This window comes from Saccopteryx bilineata, chromosome 3 (assembly GCF_036850765.1).
Source record: "Saccopteryx bilineata isolate mSacBil1 chromosome 3, mSacBil1_pri_phased_curated, whole genome shotgun sequence".
NCBI classification, from domain to species: domain Eukaryota; kingdom Metazoa; phylum Chordata; class Mammalia; order Chiroptera; family Emballonuridae; genus Saccopteryx; species Saccopteryx bilineata.
In genome coordinates, this window is record NC_089492.1 from 272,401,656 (window position 1) to 272,425,149 (window position 23,494).

At 47.4% G+C, this 23,494-nt stretch overlaps 1 protein-coding gene across 6 annotated transcripts in view; it reads left to right on the forward strand.

The window, feature by feature from the left end:
* The window catches only part of PTAFR (platelet activating factor receptor), a 37,527-nt gene that overhangs the window by 4,184 nt on the left and 9,849 nt on the right, over nt 1-23,494 (forward strand). For 2 of the 6 annotated variants that reach the window (XM_066269922.1, XM_066269923.1), the window contains 2 exons: nt 1,685-1,776; nt 8,576-8,639. In XM_066269922.1, the coding sequence (XP_066126019.1) occupies nt 8,610-8,639 (30 nt within the window). In that variant the 5' untranslated portion in view covers nt 1,685-1,776; nt 8,576-8,609. Of the gene's footprint in view, nt 1-1,684; nt 1,777-2,578; nt 2,600-8,575; nt 8,640-11,319; nt 11,588-23,494 lie in introns of those variants that run through there. The other 4 variants (XM_066269925.1, XM_066269921.1, XM_066269926.1 and 1 more) reach the window with 3 other exon arrangements.

The following is a 23,494-nucleotide window of genomic DNA, read 5'->3' on the forward strand; positions in this document are numbered from 1 at the left end:
GCTTTATCCACTGTGCCATCTCAGGCTGTAGTATCTTTCGAAACACACAGTTTTAAACTTTATGCGATCAGATTTATCCAACTTTTCCTTGTTTGTTTGTAATTTATTTATTTATTTATTGATTGATTGATTTTAGTGAGAGAGAAAGAGACAGGAACATCAAGCTGCTCCTGTGTGTGCCCTGATTGGGGATGGAACCAGTAATCTCTGTGCTTCGAGTCAATGCTCTGACCAACCAAGCTATTCAGCAAGCCTGTTGTTTGGGATTTCTATGTCTTAATTTAAGAAAAATTTCCCTATCTTTAGTTCATAATTATATTCTTCCTCATTTTCTTTCAAAACTTTTTATATTTTGCTTTTCACAGTTAGGTTTTATGCCAGTTGGAATTTAATTCTGGATACAGTGAAGATGGGATCTATTTTTTCCCCTAATGGATAGCCAGTGATTTGCACCAATATCTACTCTTCTCTTAATGATCTGTAATGACAACTCTGCCAAATGTATCAAGTTTCTATATGAGTGCTGTCTATTTCTGGTATCTCTATTCTGTTTCTTTAGGCCATTTGCTATCTTTTGTTAATACTGCCGTGACTTAACACTGTGAGTTTATGATAAGACTTGATATACGATAGGGAAAATCTGATGATGTGTTCTTATTGTTCATATGACCTGTTGTACTTCAAAAATGTCTTGGCTACTTTTGGATCTTTGATTTTTCATTTGGAATTTTAGAATCAGCTTATAAAGTTCTTTGAAGAACCAATTGGGATTTTTTTCAAGTGCTCTATTTATGTGACCTCTCCCAACTTTATTAACATCTAATTGGGAGTTTGATTGGACTGGCACTGAACTCATAGATTAAATTGGTAAGAACGTACATCTTTATAATATTGAAAGTCTCATGCATGATGAATATATCACATTATCTATACATGTAGTTCTTTAATTTAAAAAAATTGTATTATTATTTTTTTATGATTCACAGGTCAACTTTTTCAACAGTTATTGAGCACCTATTATGCCCCTGGAGTTGTACTGGGCTCTGGAGGTGGTGGTGGGGGAATAAAGCAGAAATAACTATCATACATAGCAGACCCTATGAAGTGGCAAAGTGAGATTCTCTCTGAATGTTTTGGGGGTTGGGAGAAAGTAGGGTTCATAGGCAGCTAAACCCACTAATGACCTCATTATTTAATGGCAATATTTATTATTTAATGACAAAGTTAATGACAATATTTAGGTTATCGGGCCCTGGCCGGTTGGCTCAGTGGTAGAGCGTCGGCCTGGCGTGCGGGGGACCCGGGTTCGATTCCCGGCCAGGGCACATAGGAGAAGCGCCCATTTGCTTCTCCACCCTCACCCCCTCCTTCCTCTCTGTCTCTCTCTTCCCCTCCCGCAGCCAAAGCTCCATTGGAGCAAAGATGCCCGGGCGCTGGGGATGGCTCCTTGGCCTCTGCCCCAGGCGCTAGAGTGGCTCTGGTCGCGGCAGAGCGACGCCCCGGAGGGGCAGAGCATCGCCACCTGGTGGGCAGAGCGTCGCCCCTGGTGGGCGTGCCGGGTGGATCCCGGTCGGGCGCATGCGGGAGTCTGTCTGACTGTCTCTCCCCGTTTCCAGCTTCAGAAAAATACAAAAAAAAAGAAAAAGAAAAAAAAATTTAGGTTATCGTATTTTTCTTTGCCTAGGAAAGCGGCTCCTCAAACATTGCATAAGGGTGCACGCACCTAATTGGCGTGGACCACTTTGGATTCGCTGGAAGGCTCCACCTAAATACCAGGTATTAACAGAGTTTCAGGGCTGGTGGCTTCTTCCCTTTTCTCTGACTTCCAAAAGTGTTGGTTCCATTCTGTTTGTTTTATCCCGGTCGCGCGAATAAGCACCGATTCACAGCCCAGGCACGGCCTCCGGACCCGTGCACGTGCGTTCTGCACCCGCTGGGTTCCAAACCTGCCAGCTCCTCCTTTTCTCCGAGCCCCGAGTCCCCCTGCTGCAGCAGCGCGTGCCGATCCCGCGTGGAGGTCGAGTGTCATCCCGTGTTGAGGAGGACCCTGTGCCCCCACTTCCCACTCCCCGCTGAGCCCGAGGTCAGGGTCTCCTCCCTCGGGCGAGAGTGAGCATGGGCTCTGCCGTGTGCCCAGGCTGGAAGGCAAGGCTACCCTGGGACCCGGGCTCTACTCAGAAAACGCAGGTTCCCGCGCCCTCCTGCGAGGGCGACTCGGAGGGGCAGGGTCGGGGAAGGCCCAGTCTACACTGCACGCTGGGTCTGGAACCAAGGCCCCAGGCTGTGGGTAGTGGGAGCCAGGTGTATGGGTAAGACCGCAGCCCAGGGCCCAGCACCCCAGGGCGGGACACCCCAGTGCTAGCCCTAGTTCTTCTTCTTCTTCTTTTTTTTTTTTTTAATTTATTTTAACAGAAGCAGAGATAGACAGGAACAGACAGACAGGAACGGAGAGAGATGAGAAGCATCAATCATCAGTTTCTCGTTGCGCGTTGCGACTTCTTAGTTGTTCATTTATTGCTTTCTCACATGTGCCTTGACCGTGGGCCTTCAGCAGACCGAGCAACCCCCTGCTGGAGCCAGCGACCTTGGGTCCAAGCTGGTGAGCTCTTTGTTCAAGCCAGATGAGCCCGCGCTCAAGCTGGCGACCTTGGGGTCTTGAACCTGGGTCCTTCCACATCCCAGTCCGACGCTCTATCCACTGCGCCACCACCTGGTCAGGCACTAGTTCTTCTTCTTAAACTGAATTTATTCGGGTGATATTGGACTATAAATTATACAGGCTTAATTAAATACTATAACGTAAGCATTTGATTGTATCAGTGGTTTTCGTCAGGGGCTATTATTGCCTTCCAGGGACATTTGTATATTGTATTGTGTGTTCACCACCCCACGTCAAGTCTCCTTCCATCACTATTTATCCCCCCTTTGTATAGTTCTTATTTAATTATTTTTCAATAATTCTTATAATTTCCTGCATCAAGAGGAAATTGCACATTTTGGCTTCCAAAAATCATTATTTGCCAAGATAGTTTCCTTGCCATTATAAATTGTGTCTTCTTAAAAATGATATTTTCTGTTTAGAAAGTAAAGCAGTAAAATATATGGCATGTTAGCTGTGATAAGCGCTATGGATAAAAATGAAGCAGTGTAGGGGCCTAGCACATGTCAGACATGATTGTAATTTGTTTGGGTTAAGAAGAAAGTACTCACTGAGAAGGTGGCATGATAGTAAACACTTGGGAAAAGCTTGAGGCAGGAGTGTGCCTGGTGTGTTGAAGAAAACAGGAAGCCAGTCTGACTAGAGTGGGGGAAGCTAGGGGCAGGAGATGAGATCAGGTTTTGCAGGCATTCTAAAGAACTTGGAATTTTTTGCTAAGTGAGATAGAAACCACTAGAGAATTTTGAGTGGGAGAATGATGTAATATGATATTTAAGAGGCTCAACTGCACTGCTGTGCTGAGGACAGACTAAAAGGGGTGTGACTGTGGGAGCAAGAAGACCAGTGAGGGGGGGGGGGCTGCATCCAGGTCTTAGTCCATGGTGGCTTGAACCAAGGCCATAGCAGTTGAGACTATGAAAGTGTCAGACTATCTATCTATCTATTATCTATCATCTGTCGTCATTTGAAATTGAAAGTAAATTTATGTATTTAGTTTACAATTAAAAATAAATTCAAACATAAGGCAACTCCTTAAATAAGCAATCCTCTATTTTTCTCATAATACTATCCCAAAAAAGGTTTTTAGGTCAACTTGAATATATAAACTCTTAGGAATTTAGATGATATAGTCCAGAGTTCCTCAACCTCAGCAATATTAACATTTCAAGCCAAACAGATTTTTGTTGTAAGGACTGTTTTGTGCATTGTAGGATGCTTAGCAACATTTGCTGGCCTCTACACACCGGATGCCAGCTGCCCCAGACAACACCCTTTCCCTGCCATTTGTGACAACCAGAATGTCTTGAGATACTGACAGATGTCCCTGGAAGGCAAAATAGCCCCTGTCAAAAACAGTCAAATGCTTATTTATAACATTTAATTTATTCCTTTAGTCATTCACATACTTAAATATTTTTGTCAATAATTTATTATTTTACATAGAATGCCATTTTTAAATTTCTCATTTCATGAGAAACCAATTTATTTCATCCCTTTATGTGCATCGTTGATGTCAGCATCTTCATTGTCATTGCTCTTTTCTGTCATTTAACAGAGTTTTTCAGGTTCTCTCCTTTTTAAAAAATTCGTATTAGAGAGGTGAGAGAGAGAGAGAGAAGGGGGGAGGAATGGGAAACATCAATTCCCATATGTGCCTTAACTAAGTAAGCCCAGGGTTTCAAACTGGCAACCTCAGCGTTCCAGGTCGATACTTTATCCACTGCACCACCAAGATCAGGCTCCAGGTTATATCATTTTCATTTCCTTCTACACTGTATGAAATACAGCACCTAACATCATATATGCTGTTATATAACAAAAGGTTATTACAAGAAAATGACATCCTAAGACAGTGGTAGTCAACCTGGTCCCTACCACCCACTAGTGGGTTTTCCAACTTTCATGGTGGGCGGTAGTGGAGCAACCGAAGTATAAATAAAAAGATAGATTTAACTATAGTAAGTTGTTTTATAAAGATTTATTCTGTCAAACAGCGAAAATCCGACAAAGTACTTGGTAAGTAATTATTATTATATGCTTTAACTTGCTGTAACTCTGCTTTATAAATTTACTTCCCTACTTTATAAATCACCATTATTGTGGAACCGATGGACAGTTAGAAAATTTTACTATTAACAGAGATACAAAAGTGGGCGGTAGGTATAAAAAGGTTGACTACCCCTGTCCTAAGACATAAATGTACATTATATAATACCAGGATAGTTTCCTTTTTCATCGTCATTCTATTCTCTAAAATCTAAACAAGTGCTGAATTATTTTAAAAAGAAACAGTCCCTGAGGTTGTGGATTGCCTATTGCTAATGTGAGGGTCCGTTTTTGCTGTTTATTCGCCTGCTGTCATGAGAAGTAGTTTTTCTCCTCTGTTTGTTCGTCTGCCCTGGGGAGACTCTATTAAATGGGAATGACCCACTGCTTTCTGGCTCTCCTGTTTCTCTACTGTCTGCTCGAATCCAGTGTGGATTCAGCCACTGATATTACACATGCCAAGCTGCCTTGCAGGCCACCAAGTAAAGTACCTGATAACATGCCTTTGGTAGAGTGCTGACCTGGAACGCTGAGGTTGCCAGTTCGAAACCCTGGGCTTGCCCGGTCAAGGCGCAAAGGACAAGCAACCAATGAACAGCTAGAGTGAGGCAATCACTTCTCATCCCCTCTGTCACCCTTCTCCCTTAAATCAATAAATAAAATCTTTAAAAAATTAAAAAAAAAAAAAAAAAAAAGGAACAGTCCCTGGCCATTTGGCTCAGTGGTAGAGCATCAGCCTGGCATGTGGATATCCGAGGACCTAGTTCGATTCCTGGTCAGGGCACACAAGAGAAGTGCCCATATGCTTCTTCATCCCCCCCCCCCCCCATTTTGCTTCTCTATCTCTCTCTATTTCTCTGTCTTCCCCTCTCCCCTTCCTGCAGCCATGGCTTGATTGGAGCAAATTGGCCCTGGGCACTGAGGATGGCTCTATGACCTCTACCTCAGATGCTAAGAAGAGCTCGGTTGCTGAGCAACAGAGCAACTCCCCAGATGGGCAGACCATCGCCCCTTAGTGGGCTTGCCGGGTGGATTTCGGTTGAGGAACATATGGGAGTCTGTCTCTTGCTGAATAAAAAAACAAACAAAAAACAAAAAAAACCCTTTCTTATTACAAAAAATTGAAAACACATACGAGAATCCATTAAACATAGTGGTTTAATGGATTCTCATGTGGCATCAGCCAATTTCAACAATTATCAACCTTTTTTTTGTGGCAGAGACAGGGAGAGTCAGAGAGAGGGACAGATAGGGACAGACAGACAGGAAGGGAGAGAGATGAGAAACATCAAGTCTTCGTTGTGGTTCCTTAGTTGTTCATTGATTGATTTCTCATATGTCCCTTAACTGTGGGACTATAGCAGACCAAGTGGCCCCTTGCTGGAGAAAGCAACCTTGGGCTCAAGCTGTTGAGCCTTGCTCAAGCTGGCAACCTCGGGGTCTCAAACCTGGGTCCTCGACATCCCAGTCCGTCGCTCTATCCACTGCGCACTGCCTGGTCAGGCTCAACCCATTTTTTTTGTTGTTGTTTTTACAGAGACAGAGAGAGAGAGTCAGAGAGAGGGACAGATAGGGACAGACAGACAGAAATGGAGAGAGATGAGAAGCATCAATCATCAATTTTTTGTTGTGACACCTTAGTTGTTCATTGATTGCTTTCTCATATGTGCCTTGACTATGGGGCTACAGCAGACTGAATATCGCCTTGCTTGAGCCAGTGACCTTGGGTCCAAGCTGGTGAGCTTTGCTCAAACCAGATGAGCCCGTGCTTGAGCTGGCGACCTCGGGGTCTCGAATCTGGGTCCTCCGTATCCCAGTCTAATGCTCCATCCACTGTGCCACCGCCTGGTCAGGATCAACACATTTTTTTTAAGAGGTGGTATGCCAATTATTATTATTATTATTATTATTATTATCATCATCATCATTATTTTTTTTTTCTGAAGCTGGAAACAGGGAGAGACAGTCAGACAGACTCCCGCATGCGCCCGACCGGGATCCACCCGGCACGCCCACCAGGGGCGACGCTCTGCCCACCAGGGGGCAATGCTCTGCCCCTCCAGGGGCGTCGCTCTGCCGCGACCAGAGCCACTCTAGCGCCTGGGACAGAGGCCAAGGAGCCATCCCCAGCGCCTGGGCCATCTTTGCTCCAATGGAGCCTTGGCTGCAGGAGGGGAAGAGAGAGACAGAGAGGAAGGGGGGGGGGTGGAGAAGCAAATGGGCTCTTCTCCTATGTGCCCTGGCCGGGAATTGAACCCGGGTCCTCCGCATGCCAGGCCGACGCTCTACCGCTGAGCCAACCGGCCAGGGCTTATTTATTTATTTTACAGAGACAGAGAGAGAGTCAGAGTGAGGGATAGACAGGGACAGACAGACAGGAACGGAGAAATGAGAAGCATCAATCATTAGTTTTTCGTTGTGCATTGTGACACCTTAGTTGTTTATTGATTGCTTTCTCATATGTGCCTTGACCATGGGCCTTCAGCAGACCGAGTAACCCCTTGCTTGAGCCAGCGACCTTGGGTCCAAGCTGGTGAGCTTTTGCTCAAACCAGATGAGCCCGCGCTGAAGCTGACAACCTCAGGGTCTCGAACCTGGGTCCTCAGCATCCCAGTCCGACGCTCTATCCACTGCGCCACCGCCTGGTCAGGCTGCCCCATATTATTTTGAAGCAAATTCCAAAAGTATAATTTTATCTAAAAATATTTTGTATGTATCTCTAAAAGACAAAAATTCTTTTTAACATAACTGTGAAACCATTAACCTAACAACTAACATTAATTTATTTTCTTTACAGTATAAAATCTTTATATTTAGAATTAGCCAGCTAGACTCAGTTTGTTTGTTTGTTTGTTTGTTTATTTATTTATGTATTTATTGTGACAGTGAGAGTCAGAGAGAGGGACAGAGACAGACAGGCAGCAGGAAGGGAGAGAGATGAGAAGCATCAATTCTTCCTTGAGACACCTTAGTTGTTCATTGATTACTTTCTTATATGTGCCTTGATGGGAGGTGGGTGTTGCAGCAGAGTGATTGACCCTTTGCTCGAGCCGGTGACCTTGGGCTCAAGCTGGTGAGCCTTGCTCAAACCAGATGAGCCTGCGCTCAAGCTGGCAACCTTGAGGTTTCAAACCTGGGTCTTCCACATCCCAGTCCGACACTCTATCCACTGAGCCACCACCTGGTCAGGCTGTTTATTTATTTTTATTTGTTAATATTTTTTTTGTTGATTTTTTTAAGAGGAAGGAAGAGAGAGACAGACTGACAGAGAGACAGAGAGAAACATTGATTAGTTCCACTTATGCATTCATTGGTTGATTTCTGTATGTGCCCTGACTTGGCATCGAACCCACAACCTTGGTGGGTCAGAACAATGTTCTAACCAACTGAGATCCGGCCAGGGCTTGGACTCAGTTTAGATGATCCCAATTTTGGCAATATCCAAAGCATCAGCCTGACGTGTGATGGCGCAGTGGATAAAGTGTCAACCTGGAACACACTGAGGTTGCCGGTTCAAACCCCTGGGCTTGCCCAGTCAAGGCACATGTAGGAAGCAACTACTATGAGTTGATGCTTCCTGATTTTTCTCTTTTCCCCCTTCTTTCTCTCTCTCTTTCCCTAAAAATCAATAAATAACCCTCTCCCCCAAATATCCAATATCCAAAGCATCATAGGAGCCAGTTGAACATATGCCTTCTTCTTTCCATCAGACCTGATCAGGGTGTTGACCTTAGCCATGTCAACGTCTACAGTGTTTTTTGTTTTATTTTTTAAAAGATTTTGTTTATTGATTTTAGAGAGAGGAGAGTGAGGGGAGGGAGAAGCAGAAAGCATCAACTAATAGTTTCTTCTCATATGTGCCTTGACCAGGTGGGGTTTCAAACCAGCAAACTCAGCATTCCAGATGGACACTTTATCCACTGTGCCACCACAGGTCAGGTATCAGCAGTGTTTTTCAATCGTGGGATCCACAGACTGGTCCATCAGAAATTTTGTGTGGGTCTGCGAAGGAGTTAACCACCCTGATGTTGTATGAAGATTCTACATCCAGTGATCTTAGTTGAATTCGGTTATGCTTAGGGTGATTTCTGCCGAAATAATTCTCCTATTTTCACCAGTCTCTAAATATAAAAGGATGAAAACCACTGTCATAGAGCTTCTTCACAGCCTATTGGACATAGTTGATTTGACTGATCCAAGTTCCAACAAGAGCCACAGGTTGCATGTGATTTTTATGTCTCTAAAGTCTTTTTCAAACTAAAACAGTCTCTTCCCCATTTTCCCCCTTTGTAGTTGGTCTGTTGAAGAAACCGATCAGTTGCCTTGCAGAATGTCTTTGTTCCACATTCTGGGTTTGACTGATTGCTTCCTTGCAAGGTCTTTATATTGTTCCTCTGTTCCCTGTGTTTCCTGCAAACTGAAGGTTAGATCTAAAGGCTTGATTAAATGCAGAGTTTAATGTATTTTAAAGTAGAACTAACAGAATGGGTGTGGGGGGAGAGAAAGGAGGAGGGGATAAGGGGAGGAGGAGCAGGAAGAATCAACTTTCATATGTGCCTTGACAGGGCAAACCCAGAGTTTCGAATCAGCAACCTCAGCATTGCAGGTCGACGCTTTAACCTTTGCACCACCACAGGCCAGAACTTTGATAATCTCAAGAGGTGCTGCAGTGCAACTGCTACATGAACATATGTGAGTGAGGGACTATTGAAAAAAGGCTGAGCTCAACCATCCTGGGTTTGAGCCAGGTGTCCTGGAGACTGTGTCTGCATGGGGGCTGGCTGATCCTGGAGGTCCCTCCTTGGTTTGGTGTCCCTCCTGGAGTGTGGAGAACAGCTGAGAGGGTGCAGCCAATTTTGGGGAAGAGGATCTGGGTGAGGGCCTTGGATTTCAGGTGGACATTTTGTGTGAAGGTTCAACTCTATGACCAGATCGTGTCCTCTGTGTCTCAGGACACTCGGGCTCAAAAGGCCTCTGAGAGAGAGGAGACGATGACCAAATGGGACCTTTTCAAAGTCCCTAGTGGGAAGCCTAGGGAGACCTGAGGAGAGTGTGGTGTAGTGGGGGAGTGTGGAGGGTAGTGGGTGAATGAACACAAGGAGGGTAGTGACTCTGGGTAGGTGTGAGGGGGTAATAGATATGGGCATTGAGTGTGTGTGTGTGTGTGTGTCTGTGTCTGTGTCTGTGTGTGTAGGGACATAATAGTCAGAGAATCTCTGCATAATACAGACAGTCCCTGGGTTACAAACGAGATAAGTTCAGTAGGTTTGTTTAAGTATTTATATGCAGAGGAAGGTAAAAATAAATACTGTGTTAAGACAAACATGTCTAAGTTGTATTTAATAAGTAAATGTACCTGTTCCAACTTACATATGAATTCAACTTAAGAACAAACCTACGGAACCTATCTCGTTTGTAACCCGGGTACTGCCTGTACCCTGTATTGAGAATATGTGAGCGTGCAAGGTTGTATGCATAAGTGGTCTGACCATGTCTGCCTGTGGTGTTTGGGCAGAGCTGGGGCAGAGGGGCAGACTTTTGGCTCTAGTTTTTAGGCCTGAGGCACATGTAAAGGTGTTTTGTCCTTTGAGATTTATTTTTGGCTTTGATAAGGGAAAGCAGTGGGTTCCCTGTCAGCCAGAGGAGGCTAGCTCAGACACCCAGGGTGGAGCAGTGGCTGGACCCTGTATGGGGAGTCGGGGGCCTGCACTCTTGGCTCTGCTTTCTACCTGCCTCACTGTGCAACCCGGTCTTGTCAAGACCCATTTCCCTCTCTGTGTAGGAGGGCACTGGATTAACTGATACCCGGGAGACAGTGTACATTACACTACAGCACCCGGTGCCTGGGCGTGTTCAGTAAATGTTGGTTGAATAAATGAGGGGGAAATGGACTGAAAACCAAGGAGGGAGCTCTGGCCCATCCTCTACTTATGTGCGCACGAAGTTTCCACCAAACTGACTCTCTCTCTCTCTCTCTCTCTCTCTCTCTCTCTCTCACACACACACACACACACACACACACACACACACACCCCTATTCACTCTCACTCACTCCCCCTAACTCCCGTGTTGCCAAATTGCTGCTCAGGTTAGTCTGAGACTTCCTCTGGGACCCACCCACGCAGGTCCGAAGCGCTGTCACAGGGCTTCCCTGGGCTTGGGGCTTGGCCACCAGGGGTGCCCAGCCCATTCATGCCTCTGACACTGCAGCTCTTCTGAGCTCCTCCCTTCTCATCCTCTGTATATTCTGTCTCCCTTTCCTTCTCCTCTCCCTGTTTTTTCTTTTTTCTCTCATGCCCATACACAGACACACAGACACACGTGCACTCACGTACAGGCAGGCGCATGCCACTGTCTGTCTCGTCCTTTTCTCTTTGAACTCCCTTGGTTTTTGTCCTGGAGCTCTTCGTCCCTCTCCTGCGCTCTCTGTGTTTACACACACTCTGTCTTTCTGCCTCCGTCTCTCATTCCATCCCCCTCTTCCTCGTGTCTCCCCCTCTTCTTCGTGTCTCCCCCTCATCCTTGCTTTCATGCTCGCTTTCTCTCTCTCCTAAGAGCACGCTCGCTCATTTCTCGCTTTCCCTCTCTTGCGTTTTCTCTCTCTCTCCCCCGAGCTCCCTGGCATGGTGCTGTTGCCTCCACCTCACGCTGCTTTCTGCTCTGAGACACCCCCAAGCAGTGTCCAGGACCTGGGTGACCCAACTTGGAGGTTCCTGTGGCATCTGTTCGAGGGGCCCTAGGGTCACAGCATTTCCTCCCAGGAGTGACGGGGCAGTGGCTTCCTCTGTTTCCTCACTTCTGCAATTTCCAGAAAGCACAGAGACTGGGTCTGCAGACAGAGACACTCAGATCCTGCAGCTGCAGCCACTGTCCCTGCTACAGGTAAGGGGGTCCCAGTCCTGGCTGGCAAGGGGGAGGCATATGAATATGTCCTCAGTAGACCGAGGTCATGCCCCTAGCCTGCGGCAAAGCACATGGTGGTTCTGCTTTTAAGGAACTGTTTTGGAATCTTCCTGAGGCCCAGAGTGTTATGTTTACAAAGAATTCCTCAGGACCACACTTTCCCAGGAATCCAGCTCCCCTCTTGGGTTCTTTGAGGGCAAGGCAGTGCTGACATGACCTCAGAGACCTCAGTGGGAGGTGATAACGGTGCGAGCAGGGCTACCTAGACCTCAGGGAGTTGAATGCCGTTCACTTTACTAGCTGTGTCACCTTGGCCAAGTCGCACCCTCTCTCTGCATCTCAGTTTCCTAAATTGTCAAGTGAGGATAATACCATCTCCCCAGCAGGATTGTTGGGAGTGTTGAAGGCTCTGGGACAGGGCTGGGTCCCTAGGAACTCACTAGACACTAGGTCTTCCCAGGGGTAGTGATATAGAGCCAGGTGATCGGTACAGAGGGCCTGGCCCACACCAGTTTCCCCAGCAGGTTTCAGGTGGTAAGGACAGGGCACAGGCTGGTACCCATGCTGAACCAGGGCTGTTGTCCGGACACTTGCTCGCCTGGCAAGAATGAGGATACCGGCAGTCACTCTCCAGGCATGCAGGCAGCTCTGACTTAGCTGTGACTGAAGATGTAACTGTGCTCCAGGTGCTTGGAGAGAGAGAGTGTGTGTTGAGGGGCGGGGGGATGCTAGGACAGCAAAAAAAAAAAAAGAGATGTGCCGGCCTTTAGGTACTGAATACACAGCCAAGACAAGACATCCACTCTGGAGGTGAAGAAATGGCCCCAGGTCTGAGAGGGGCACCAGACTTTTGATTTCAGCTCCTGCTTACAAGCTGGGATCTTGGGCAATGCAGGAGCCTCACTTCCCTCCTTTGTGGATCGGGGTTTAATCTTATTTTTTATTTTTTTTTTTAATTTTTTTTTTTACAGAGACAGAGCGAGAGTCAAAGAGAGGGATAGATAGGGACAGACAGACAAGAACGCAGAGAGATGAGAAGCATCAATCATCAGTTTTTCGTTGTGGCACTTTTTAGTTGTTCATTGATTGCTTTCTCATATGTGCCTTGACCATTGGGCTACAGCAGACCGAATGACCCCTTGCTCAAGCCAGCGACCTTGGGTGAGCCCGTTCAAGCTGATGACCTCGGGGTCTTGAACCTGGGTCCTCCGCATCCCAGTCTGACGCTCTATCCACTGCGCCATGGCCTGGTCAGGCCGGATCGGATTTTAAAGTACTGACCTTGCGGCTTTAGGAGGAGGATGAAGTAAGAGGCTGGATGGGACAGTGCATTGGTAATTGTGGACGCTGTACAGATGCAGACTGATGTGTTACTACCAATGCCAATCCTGTAATTCCTACTGAAAGTGCCTTAAGGATGAGGAATGTGTTTTATTCATTGTTTTATCCTTACACTTAGCACAGAGTTTGGTGCCTAGTTTATCTCAGAGTATGAATTGAATAGATGAACGATAAAGTAATATGTTGTACTTGGAAGACAAGGAACAACAAGCCAGAGGCCTAGCATCTGGTCCCAGCTCTGCTCTGACACTGTTGTCACTTTGGGTAAATCCTTTCTCTTCTTGGTACAGATAGGGACATCTTTCCAAAGAAGGTTTGAATAAGAAAGTCAGTCAATAGGTTTGACAAAATGTGTCTTGAGGACTGAATTTGTGCTCCTGATTGGGACTAGGGTAGGGTTTGGTGTATGATGACAGGCCATGATTCTCTCTGCTTGTGCTTTTATAGGGAGACCTTTACAGAGAGATCTCCTTCTTCCCCAGGCCTGTGAACAGGCCTGTTGAGGAGAAGGGGGTGGTCCTCAGTTTCAGTGACAGCCCTTCCTTCTGGTACAGGTTCCTCCTCCTTGACCCCTGGCGGGCCCATCAGGGCATACACAGCTGAGCTGTCGCCTGGGAACATGCCCCGCCGGGACTGGTCTCGGGGGTGTGGGTTAGGAGTGGAGCCGGTTCCTCGAAGGGCACATGCTGGGCCCCGCACAGCCACCGCTCTCACTATCAGGCTGCTTGGCAGCAGGTGGGAGGGGAATCCTCTGGTGTATGCACGCGTGTCTGTGGTTGTGTGGGTGCACTGGGGCATTGTCCAGCCTGCACGTGGGTCTGGTACAGCTCAGCATTCCTGGGAGCGGGATTGTCAGTGCAGCCAGCTGAGAGGTTAATACCTGTCTGTCTTTCTTCCCTTGTGTCTTCAGCCAAAGGGAACCCAGAGCCAGATTGTGTGTGTGTGTGTGTGTGTGTGTGTGTGTGTGTGTGTGAAAGAGAGAGAGAGAGAGAGAGAGAGAGAGAGAGGAAGGATATGGATATGGTTGGGGGAGATCACTCCTCAGCAGCCCCTTCCTGCCCCCTTAGTTCTGCAGGACGGGACCCTCAGGGCCTGGGTTTGGAGTTGAGTTTAGCTGGCTGATGGGAGAAGCATGTTAAAGATTTGTGCGGACTCCTTTACAGTTTATAAAGTCCACTTGAATTTACCAAGTGCTTCACAGTTTGCCAAACCCTTGATCACTCCCTCAGATCTTACTTCCTTTTCACATTAACACTGGAGGTGGGCGTGGCACCCCACTTTGCAGATAAAGACCCCAAGGCTTGGAGCTTGAGAGACTCACTCAACATGGTAGGTGGCACTGCTGAAGCCACAGCCCAGACCCCCTCATCCCACTTCTTGTCATTTTTCTTCAGCCACTCCTGGTGGCTGTTTCCAAAAGAGGAGGTGTGGCTGGTTTGGTGTATGGATGGTTTCTTTGCTTGTTTATTCACTCATTCATTCACCAAACATTTTCTGAAGTGGAATAAGGGGAGAGGAAATCACAGCTATTGAGCAATAGCTATGTGCAAAAATTTCTTTAGTCCTTCTTACAACTACCTGGTGAAGAAGGTTTTATTATTGCTCTTTTTCTAGTTAAGAAACAGAGGCTTGGTCTGACCTGTGGTGGCACAGTGGATAAAGCGTCGACCTGGAAATGCTGAGGTCGCCGGTTTGAAACCCTGGGCTTGCCTGGTCAAGGCGTATATGGGAGTTGATGCTTCCAGCTCCTCCCCTTCTCTCTCTCTGTCTCTCTCTCCTCTCTCTCTCTCTCCTCTCTAAAATGAATAAATAAAATAAAATAAACACACACACACACACACACACACACACACACACACACACACACAAAGAAACAGGGGCTTCAAAAGCCAAACATCAGCTAGGAAGGAGCAGAGCCAGGTGCAGATCTGGGTCTGTGTGACTCCACTTGGGCCAGGCCCTGGTTGCTCATGAGGGTACTAGCAGGATGCAGGAGTTTCGAGGCTGGGAAGACGTCAGTGTGACTCCTGGTATCACAGAAGGGTGTGCCCTGTGCTGGGGAAGTCCAGAAGAGGAAGCACCTCCCCACTCTCTCCTGCCCTCCCTGCCTGGCTTCCAGGAAGCAAGGAGAGGCGAGGCTGACTTAGACAGATACCACCCGATGAACTCGGTCCCTAACCAGATATTATCACCATCCTGTCCTGCCCATCCCGAGTGAGGCACCCAACTGCTGATTAGTGATGATTGAGCATTTTTTTATATACTTGTTCGTTATTTGTTTATCTTTGGAGAAAAGTCTATTCATGTCCTTTGCCTATTTTAAAAGTATTTATTTATTGTTATTGAGTTGTAAGAGTGCTTTTTATATTCTGGATATTAACCTCTTATCCAATATATGATTTGCAAATATTTCCTTTCATTCTGTAGTTTGTCTTTTTACTCTGCTGATTGTTTCCTTTGCCACACAGAAGTTTTTCAGCTTGGTGTAGTCCTCTATGTCCATTTTTGCTATTGTTACTTGTATTATTATTATTATTTTTTGACAGAGACAGTGAGAGAGTCAGAGAGAGGGACAGATAGGGACAGACAGACAAGAACGGAGAGAGATAAGAAGCATCAATTCTTTGTTGCGGCTCCTTAGTTGCCCATGGATTGCTTTCTCATATGTGCCTGACTGGGGGGCTACAGCAGAGCGAGTACCCCTTGCTCAAGCCAGCAACCTTGGGCTCAAGCCAGTGACCTTTGGGCTCAGGCCAGCGACCATGAAGTCATATCTATGATCCCATGCTCAAGCCAGTGACCCTGCGCTCAAGCTGGTGAGCCCATGCTCAAGCTGGATGAGCCTGTGCTTAAGCTGGCGACCTCGGGGTTTCAAACCTGGCTCTTCCGTGTCCTAGTCTGATGCTCCATCCACTGTGCCACCACCTGGTCAGGCATTACTTGTATTTTTTATATCATACTCAAGTAATCATTGCCCATTCCAATGTCATGAAAATTTACCCCTGTTGGCCCTGGCCGGTTGGCTCAGTGGTAGAGCGTTGACTGGCGTGCAGAAGTCCCGGGTTCGATTCCCGGCCAGGGCACACGGGAGAAGCGCCCATCTGCTTCTCCACCCCTCCCCCTCTCCTTCCTCTCTGTCTCTCTCTTCCCCTCCCGCAGCGAGGCTCCATTGGAGCAAAGATGGCCCGGGCGCTGGGGATGGCTCCTTGGCCTCTGCCCCAGGCACTGGAGTGGCTCTGGTTGCAACAGAGCGACGCCCCGGAGGGCAGAGCATCGCCCCCTGGTGGGCGTGCCGGGTGGATCCCAGTCGGGCGCATGCGGGAGTCTGTCTGACTGTCTCTCCCCGTTTCCAGCTTCAGAAAAATACAAAAAAAAGAAAGGAAAAAAAATTTACCCCTGTTTACTTCTAGGAGTTTTATAGTTTCAAGTCTTATGTTAGGTCTTTAATCCATTTTGAGTTCATTTTTGTATGTGGTATAAGATAAGGATTTATCTTCACTCTTTTGCATATGGATATCTAGTTTCCCCATCATCATTTGTTGAAGAGACTATCTTATCTTTTCCACATTGTGCAGTCTTAGCACCCTTGTCAAAAGTCAGTCGACTATATATATGAGGGGTTTTTTATCTATATGTCTATATAGAAATTGATCTATGTGTCTGTCTTTATGCCAATAGCATACTGTTTTGATTTTTGTGCTTTGTAGTATGTTTTGAAATCAGGAAGTGTGGCCCTGGCCAGTTGGTTCAGCGGTAGAGCATTGGCCCGGCGTGTGAAAGTCCCGGGTTTGATTCCTGGTCAGGGCACACAGGAGAAGTGACCATCTGCTTCCCCCTCCCTATCTCTCTCTTACTCTCTCTTCCTCTCCCGCAATCATGGCTTGATTGGTTCAAACAAAGTTGACTCCAGGCACTGAGGATGGCTCCATGGCCTCGGCCTCAGGCACTAAAATAGCTCAGTTGCCAAGCAACAGAGCTGTGGCCTAGCTGGGCAAAGCATCACCTGGTAGGGGCTTGCCGGATGGATCCCAGTTGAGATGCATGCGGGAGTCTATCTCTGCCTCCCTGCCTCTCACTTAATAAAAAATAAAAAGAAGAAGAAACCAGGAAGTGTGAGACCTCCAGCTTTTCTTTCTCAAGATTGTTTTGGCTATCCAATGTTTTCGAGATAACTTTAACATGAATTTTGGAATGTTTTTTTCTTTTTCTGCAATAAGTGCCATTGAGATTTTTATAGGGCATTGACTCTGTAGATCGCTTTAGATAGTATGGACATTTTAACAATATTAAGTCTTCCAATCCATGAACATGACATGTCTTTCCATTTATTTATGACTTCTTTAATTCCTTTCATTGATGTTTTGTTTTTGTTTTTTTTGTATTTTTCTGAAGTTGGAAACGGAGAGGCAGTCAGACAGACTCCTGCTTGCCCCCGACCAGGATCCACCCGGCACACCCACCAGGGGCGATGCTCTGCCCATCTGGAGCATTGCTCTGTTGCAACCAGAGCCATTCTAGTGCCTGAGGCAGAGGCCACAGAGCCATCCTCAGCGCCCAGGCCAACTTTTTGCTCCAATGGAGCCTTGGCTGCAGGAGGGGAAGAGAGAGACAGAGAGGAAGGAGAGGGGGAGGGGTGGAGAAGCAGATGGGCGCTTCTCCTGTGTGCCCTGGCTGGGAATTGAACCCGGGACTCCTGCACGCCAGGCCGACTCTCTACCACTGAGCCAACAAGCCAGGGTTCATTGATGTTTTGTAATTTCCAGTGTGCAAGTCTTTTGCTTCCTTGGTAAGTTTATTCCTGAGTACTTTATTCTTTTTGATGCTATTATAAATGGGATTGTTTTCATAATTTCCTCTTTTCTTAGGCCCATTTAAAAAAATCTTTATTTTTACCAATGACAAAACAGAGACTCGGAGTCATGGGCTAAGTTGTTTTTGAAGCAGGATTTGATTCCAGCTCCAGCTCTGCCTGGCTGAGTGAGGTGAATGCAGAGCAGACCTCTGCACCTTTCAATTCCTGGCTTTTCGTAGCAAAGGAAAAAAGCAAGGCTCCAGGATAAAGGCATCTCTTCCAGGGGCCTCTCAGCATCTGGATCTCCTAATGGCTGAATTGGCCAAAGATACGCTACAGCTCAGCCTAGCAGAGATAGGATGGGCCTTGGAGTTCAAAATCCTGTCTGCTGATGTTCACCTTTTTGACTATGGACAAGTTTGTTTCCCTTTCTGACTTCCCTTCCTTCCCTGGAAACATGGCCATTTATTTTGTAAAGCTTAACTCCCAAGGCTGATTTGAGGAGGAAATGTGATCATGGGTAAGAGTGTCTATACGTTTAGCTGGTAAAGCATGCCGGGTGCCCTGAGCTTAGGTGGTCTAGCTGTGGCTTCCCTCCAGTAATGCCCTTCCTAGAGAGCAAGAAGTCCTTGGATCCACATGGGACAGCTCACTTGGAGCCTGTGTCCCTCCTACACCTTCCTTCTTGCCCACAGTCTGCTGGTGAATGCACTCTAGGCTTGCTGGGCTATGAGGAGCTGCTGGTACATGGGATGTACATGAACTTGGATGTGACTGATTTATAGCTTATATTTAAACATTTAGACTCTTGACCACATAGAGCCCCACAAATGTTAGGGGCCAGTCTGACTGGTAAACTCAATTTCCCAACCCATGGTCTGCACTGGCAAAGTAATCAGGCCCTGGCTGGTTGGCTCAGTGGTAGAGCATCGGCCTGGCATGTGGGAGTCCTGGGTTCGATTCCTGGCCAGGGCACACAGGGGAGGCGCCCATCTGCTTCTCCACCCCTCCCCCTCTTCTTCCTCTCTGTCTCTCTCTTCCCCTCCCGCAGCCAGGGCTCCATTGGAGCAAGGTTTGCCTGGGCGCTGAGGATGGCTCTGTGGCCTCTGCCTCAGGCGCTAGAATGGCTCTGATTGCGGCAGAGCGAAGCCCCAGATGGGCAGAGCATCGCCCCCTGGTGGGCATGCCGGATGGATCCCGGTTGGGCACATGCGGGAGTCTGTCTGACTGTCTCCCCGTTTCCAACCTCAGGAAAAAAACAAAAAGTAATTAGCACATACTACTTCCTTCTGCCCGGATCCTGGTAGTTCCTCCCCTCTGACTGTCCAGCTTTCTCAGGTTTCCCAGGGACTGGGAATATTAGACAGGGTAGGAATGGTAGGCAGTGTCAGGGCAAATGGTGGGAGATCCAGATGGCAGGATTCTTCTTGTCTCTATGAATTTTATGGCCCAGCGAGCCCACCCACAGCTAAGTGCTGGACCTGGGAATGCTGCCTGCATTTTGAGTGGTTTGAGCTGCCTCTTCCTCCCTCCAAATGCTCATTCCTTTCCTAAGCTGTTGAAAGCTTTGTTGGCATTAGTCTAAAGCCCTGTCTGGTGTTGGCAGGAAATCCAGTGGTGGGTTAGAGCCTCTGGGGTCAGTAGTGACCCACAGTCCCTGCCCCAGGCTCCAAGGGACTGGGCCATTGGGGAGAAGTTCGGTGTGGCTGGAGTACACTGGCTATTTGTAGTCATTTTGCACACTTATCTTTGGAACTATTGTCAAGATTGCAAGATTTTCAGACAAAGAAACTGAGGTTCAGAGAGGTAAAATCACTTGCCCACAGGCAAACAGCAAGTAGATGGCCGAGCTAGGTATACACTCAGGTCTTTCTGACTACAGAGGCCTGTTCTCTCCACCCCATGATTCCTCTCCCAGAGAGACTGGATACCTTTCCTTCATACCAGTTTCCTCTGAATAGTCATCTGGGACTTGGTCATTCCTTCATTCATTCAATCCCCAGACTAAGAGATGAAAAAGACCTAAACTCTGCCCTCAAGAAGCTCCCAGCCTGACCAGGCGGTGGCGCAGTGGATAGAGTGTTGGACTGGGATGCCGAGGACCCAGGTTCAAGACCCCAAGGTCGCCAGCTTGAGTGCGGGCTCATTTGGTTTGAGCAAAAGCTCACCAGCTTGGACCCAAGGTCTCTGGCTCGAGCAAGGGGTTACTCAGCGGCTGAAGACCCACAGTCAAGGCACATATGAGAAAGCAATCAATGAACAACTAAGGTGTTGCAATGAAAAACTAATGATTGATGCTTCTCATCGCTCTCCATTCCTGTCTATCCCTCTCTCTGACTCTCTATCTCTGTAAAAAAAAAAATGGTGACAGAAAACAATATAACATATTGTGTCAGGTGCTACACTGAGGAATGTGCCCAGTGTCATAGTGACTCAGAGAGGAAGGCGACTCATTCTGCCGGGGGCTGCATGGGGCGGCTCAGAGAAAACACTCTTTAGATTAGGTCTTAAAGATTGACTAAGATTTTGCTAAGTAAAGCAATAAGCAGAAGACATGCTCCATAGGGCCACAGAATGTGCCAAGGTGCAGAGGTTTGAGGAGAAATGTAGTTTTTAAAGAAGCAGCAAGAAGTTTGGTGTGACTGGAGTAGAGGGTGAGTAGCTGTAGAGGTTGGTGGAAGGTGAGGAGGGAGAGGAGCTTGGACTGGATCCTGAGGCACCATGGAAGGTGTTGGATCGGGCTGGTATGTGGCTGACAGTGTGTTGAGGTACAGCACTTCTCAAATTTCAGTGTGCACGTGAACTGCCTGGGAATCTTATTAAAAGACAGATTGACTCTGGCCGGTTGGCTCAATGGTAGAGCGTCGGCCTGGCGTGCAGAAGTCCCGGGTTCGATTCCCGGCCAGGGCACACAGGAGAGGCACCCATCTGCTTCTCCACCCCTCCCCCTCTCCTTCCTCTCTGTCTCTCTCTTCCCCTCCCGCAGCTAAGGCTCCATTGGAGCAGAGATGGCCCGGGCACTGGGGATGGCTCCTTGGCCTCTGCCCCAGACGTTGGAGTGGCTCTGGTCGCGGCAGAGCGATGCCCCGGAGGGGCAAGCATCCCCCCTGGTGGGCAGAGCGTCACCCCTGGTGGGCGTGCCGGGTCGATCCCCGTCAGGCGCATGAGGGAGTCTGACTGTCTCTCCCCATTTCCAGCTTCAGAAAAATACAAAAAAAAAAAAAAATTAAAAAAGACAGATTGATTGCATGGATCTGGGGTGTAGTTGGAGATTCTATATATCTGACCAGCTCACAGGTGAGGCAGATGCTTCTGTCCAAGGCCCACAGTTTGAGTAGTGAGGCAGCAGAGGGCCCACTCTGCCTTGTGTGGCGGTTGCTGTGGGGAGCAGGCAACCATTGCTGCTCCTATGTCACTAGATAGGTCAGCCTTCGACCTCCTTCTTGGGTGAGCTCTCTCGTAGTCATCACAGAGGAGTTTGTCTTGTCAGTTGTTAGATGTTTGTTCACTCAACAGATGTTTACCAAGCTCCTGCTCTGGCTAAGCTTGTGCCAGATGCTGGAGATAAAGAAAAAAATTGAAAATGCCATTTTTTTGTCCATGTTACCATCTCCTGTTGCCTCCAAAATGGTCTCTTTGCTTCCACTCTTGTCCCCTACTATCTGTTCTCAGCCCAGCATCCAGAGGAGCATCAGATCATGTTTCTCACCTACTTGACATACTCCAGAGGCTCTTTGATGCTCAGAGGATAAAACTTGAACTCTTTATCATGGTGATTTAGGGCCTGTTGCTCTCTGATCTCATCCTACTCTTCCCATTTCTCACACCTCTAGGGCCATGCTGACCTTTCAGTTCCTTGAACATGACAAATTTATTCTTATCTCAGAATATGATGGACTTTTTCCTACCGCAGGCCCTTGGCACGTGACACCTTTTGCCTGGAATAATTCCAGATTTTTCTCTTGACTTCTTCCTTTTCTCTCTTTCTATTTCAGCCAGGGAAAGATAGAGGTTTTGCAGGACCCTAAAGCTTATGCAATTTTGGTGGCCCTCTTTGAAGAAAAGATACCAAATTACAAATACACAATTTGATACAAGGCCTAGAAGGGGGCCTTGCAGATCCAGCTTCATTGGCTTCATGGTAAATTGGCCTTTGGTTTTGTTTATATGTCACCTCCTCTGAGAAGCCTTTCCTGGTCAGTCTAAAGCCCCCCACCCAGTCTTCATCATGTCAATATTTCACTTTATTTTATTGAATTCATCACAATTTGAAATCGTGTTTATTTATCTCTCCGCTTATTTCAACTTACCAAGCTTCTTGAATGAGATTCTGACCTTCCACTTCCTTGCTTCTCATTCACTCCTCAACTCATCTTAGGAAGCTCTGCCTCTAAGCACATGAGGTAGATGTCCATGTTGCCATATTCAATATTTTCTTTTCTGTCTGCGTTGTACTTGATTCCCCTGTGCCTTTTCACACCACTGGCCACCTGCTCCCATGTCCTTGAAACTTTCTTCGTTAGCTCTCCAGCATGGCGCTCCCGTGGCTCTCTTCCTCCCTCTCTGACCGTCCTGTCTTTGCCTCCTTCAGAGGCTTCTCCTCCACTTCTGACTTATCTTTTTTTTTTATTTTTTTATTATTTTTTTTTATGTATTCATTTTAGAGAGGAGAGAGAGAGACAGGGGGAGGAGCTGGAAGCATCAACTCCCATATGTGCCCTGACCAGGCAAGCCCAGGGTTTCGAACCGGCGACCTCAGCATTTCCAGGCCGACGCTTTATCCACTGCGCCACCACAGGTCAGGCTGACTTATCTTTTAATGGTGGACTCCTCAGGGCTTAACCTTGGATTCTCCTGGATGTTTCACAGGCACTCTGTATATGAGATGTTCCCAACTGAATTCATCCTCCTTGTCCCCGTGCTCTTCCTCCTCAGTGTCGTCTTCACGAAGATAGGCAACACCCCAGCCCCAATCACCTAGGCCAGAAACCTGGCAGTCCTTCCTGCTCCCTTTCTATCAACCGGTATCCCACCCATCATCAAGTCCTGTCCATTCGATCTCCCAAATAACTCTCACAACCATCAGTTTCCCTCCATCGGCTCTTCCATGGTCCAGGCCCCCTTTGGCCTTGCGGACAACTGTCATTATCTTTTTTCTGTCTCCTTGAATCAGGTCTGAAGCCCCTCCGGTTCATTCTGTACACAGCAATCAAAGCCATCTTCCCTAAACCCAGATCTAGCCTTGTCCCCTCCATACTCCATATCCTTCAGCGACTCCCCATTTCTACAAAATCAAGAACAAACCCCTTAGCCTAATATTCAAGATCCTTCTTAAGTTGACAGATGGTAACTTAGTAGGCCCTGTCTCTCCTCAGCGCCCCCTAACCCCATCCCCACATACTTTAAGTTGTAGCCAAACTGAATGTCTCCAGTTCCCTGAGAACAAGGTATATTATCTCCTATTCTTCCATGCTGTCCCCCTGCCTGGCATCCTCATCAGGCTAACTCCTTCTTTTCCTTCAGTATCAGCAGAAGGTCATTCCTGACCCTCAAGTCAGGGCTAGGAACACCATCTCAGAATTAGCCTGATGTCTGGAACCTCTACCGTCCATTAACATTTGTCACTTGTATCTGTCTGAATCTCTTTCTTGCAAACTGGTCTGTGAGCCGCTGAATGGCAGAAGCTGGGTCTATTTGCTGAGGACTTAGTGTTCCGCCGGGGCCTGAAGCAGTGAGTGCTTATCCAGTGAATG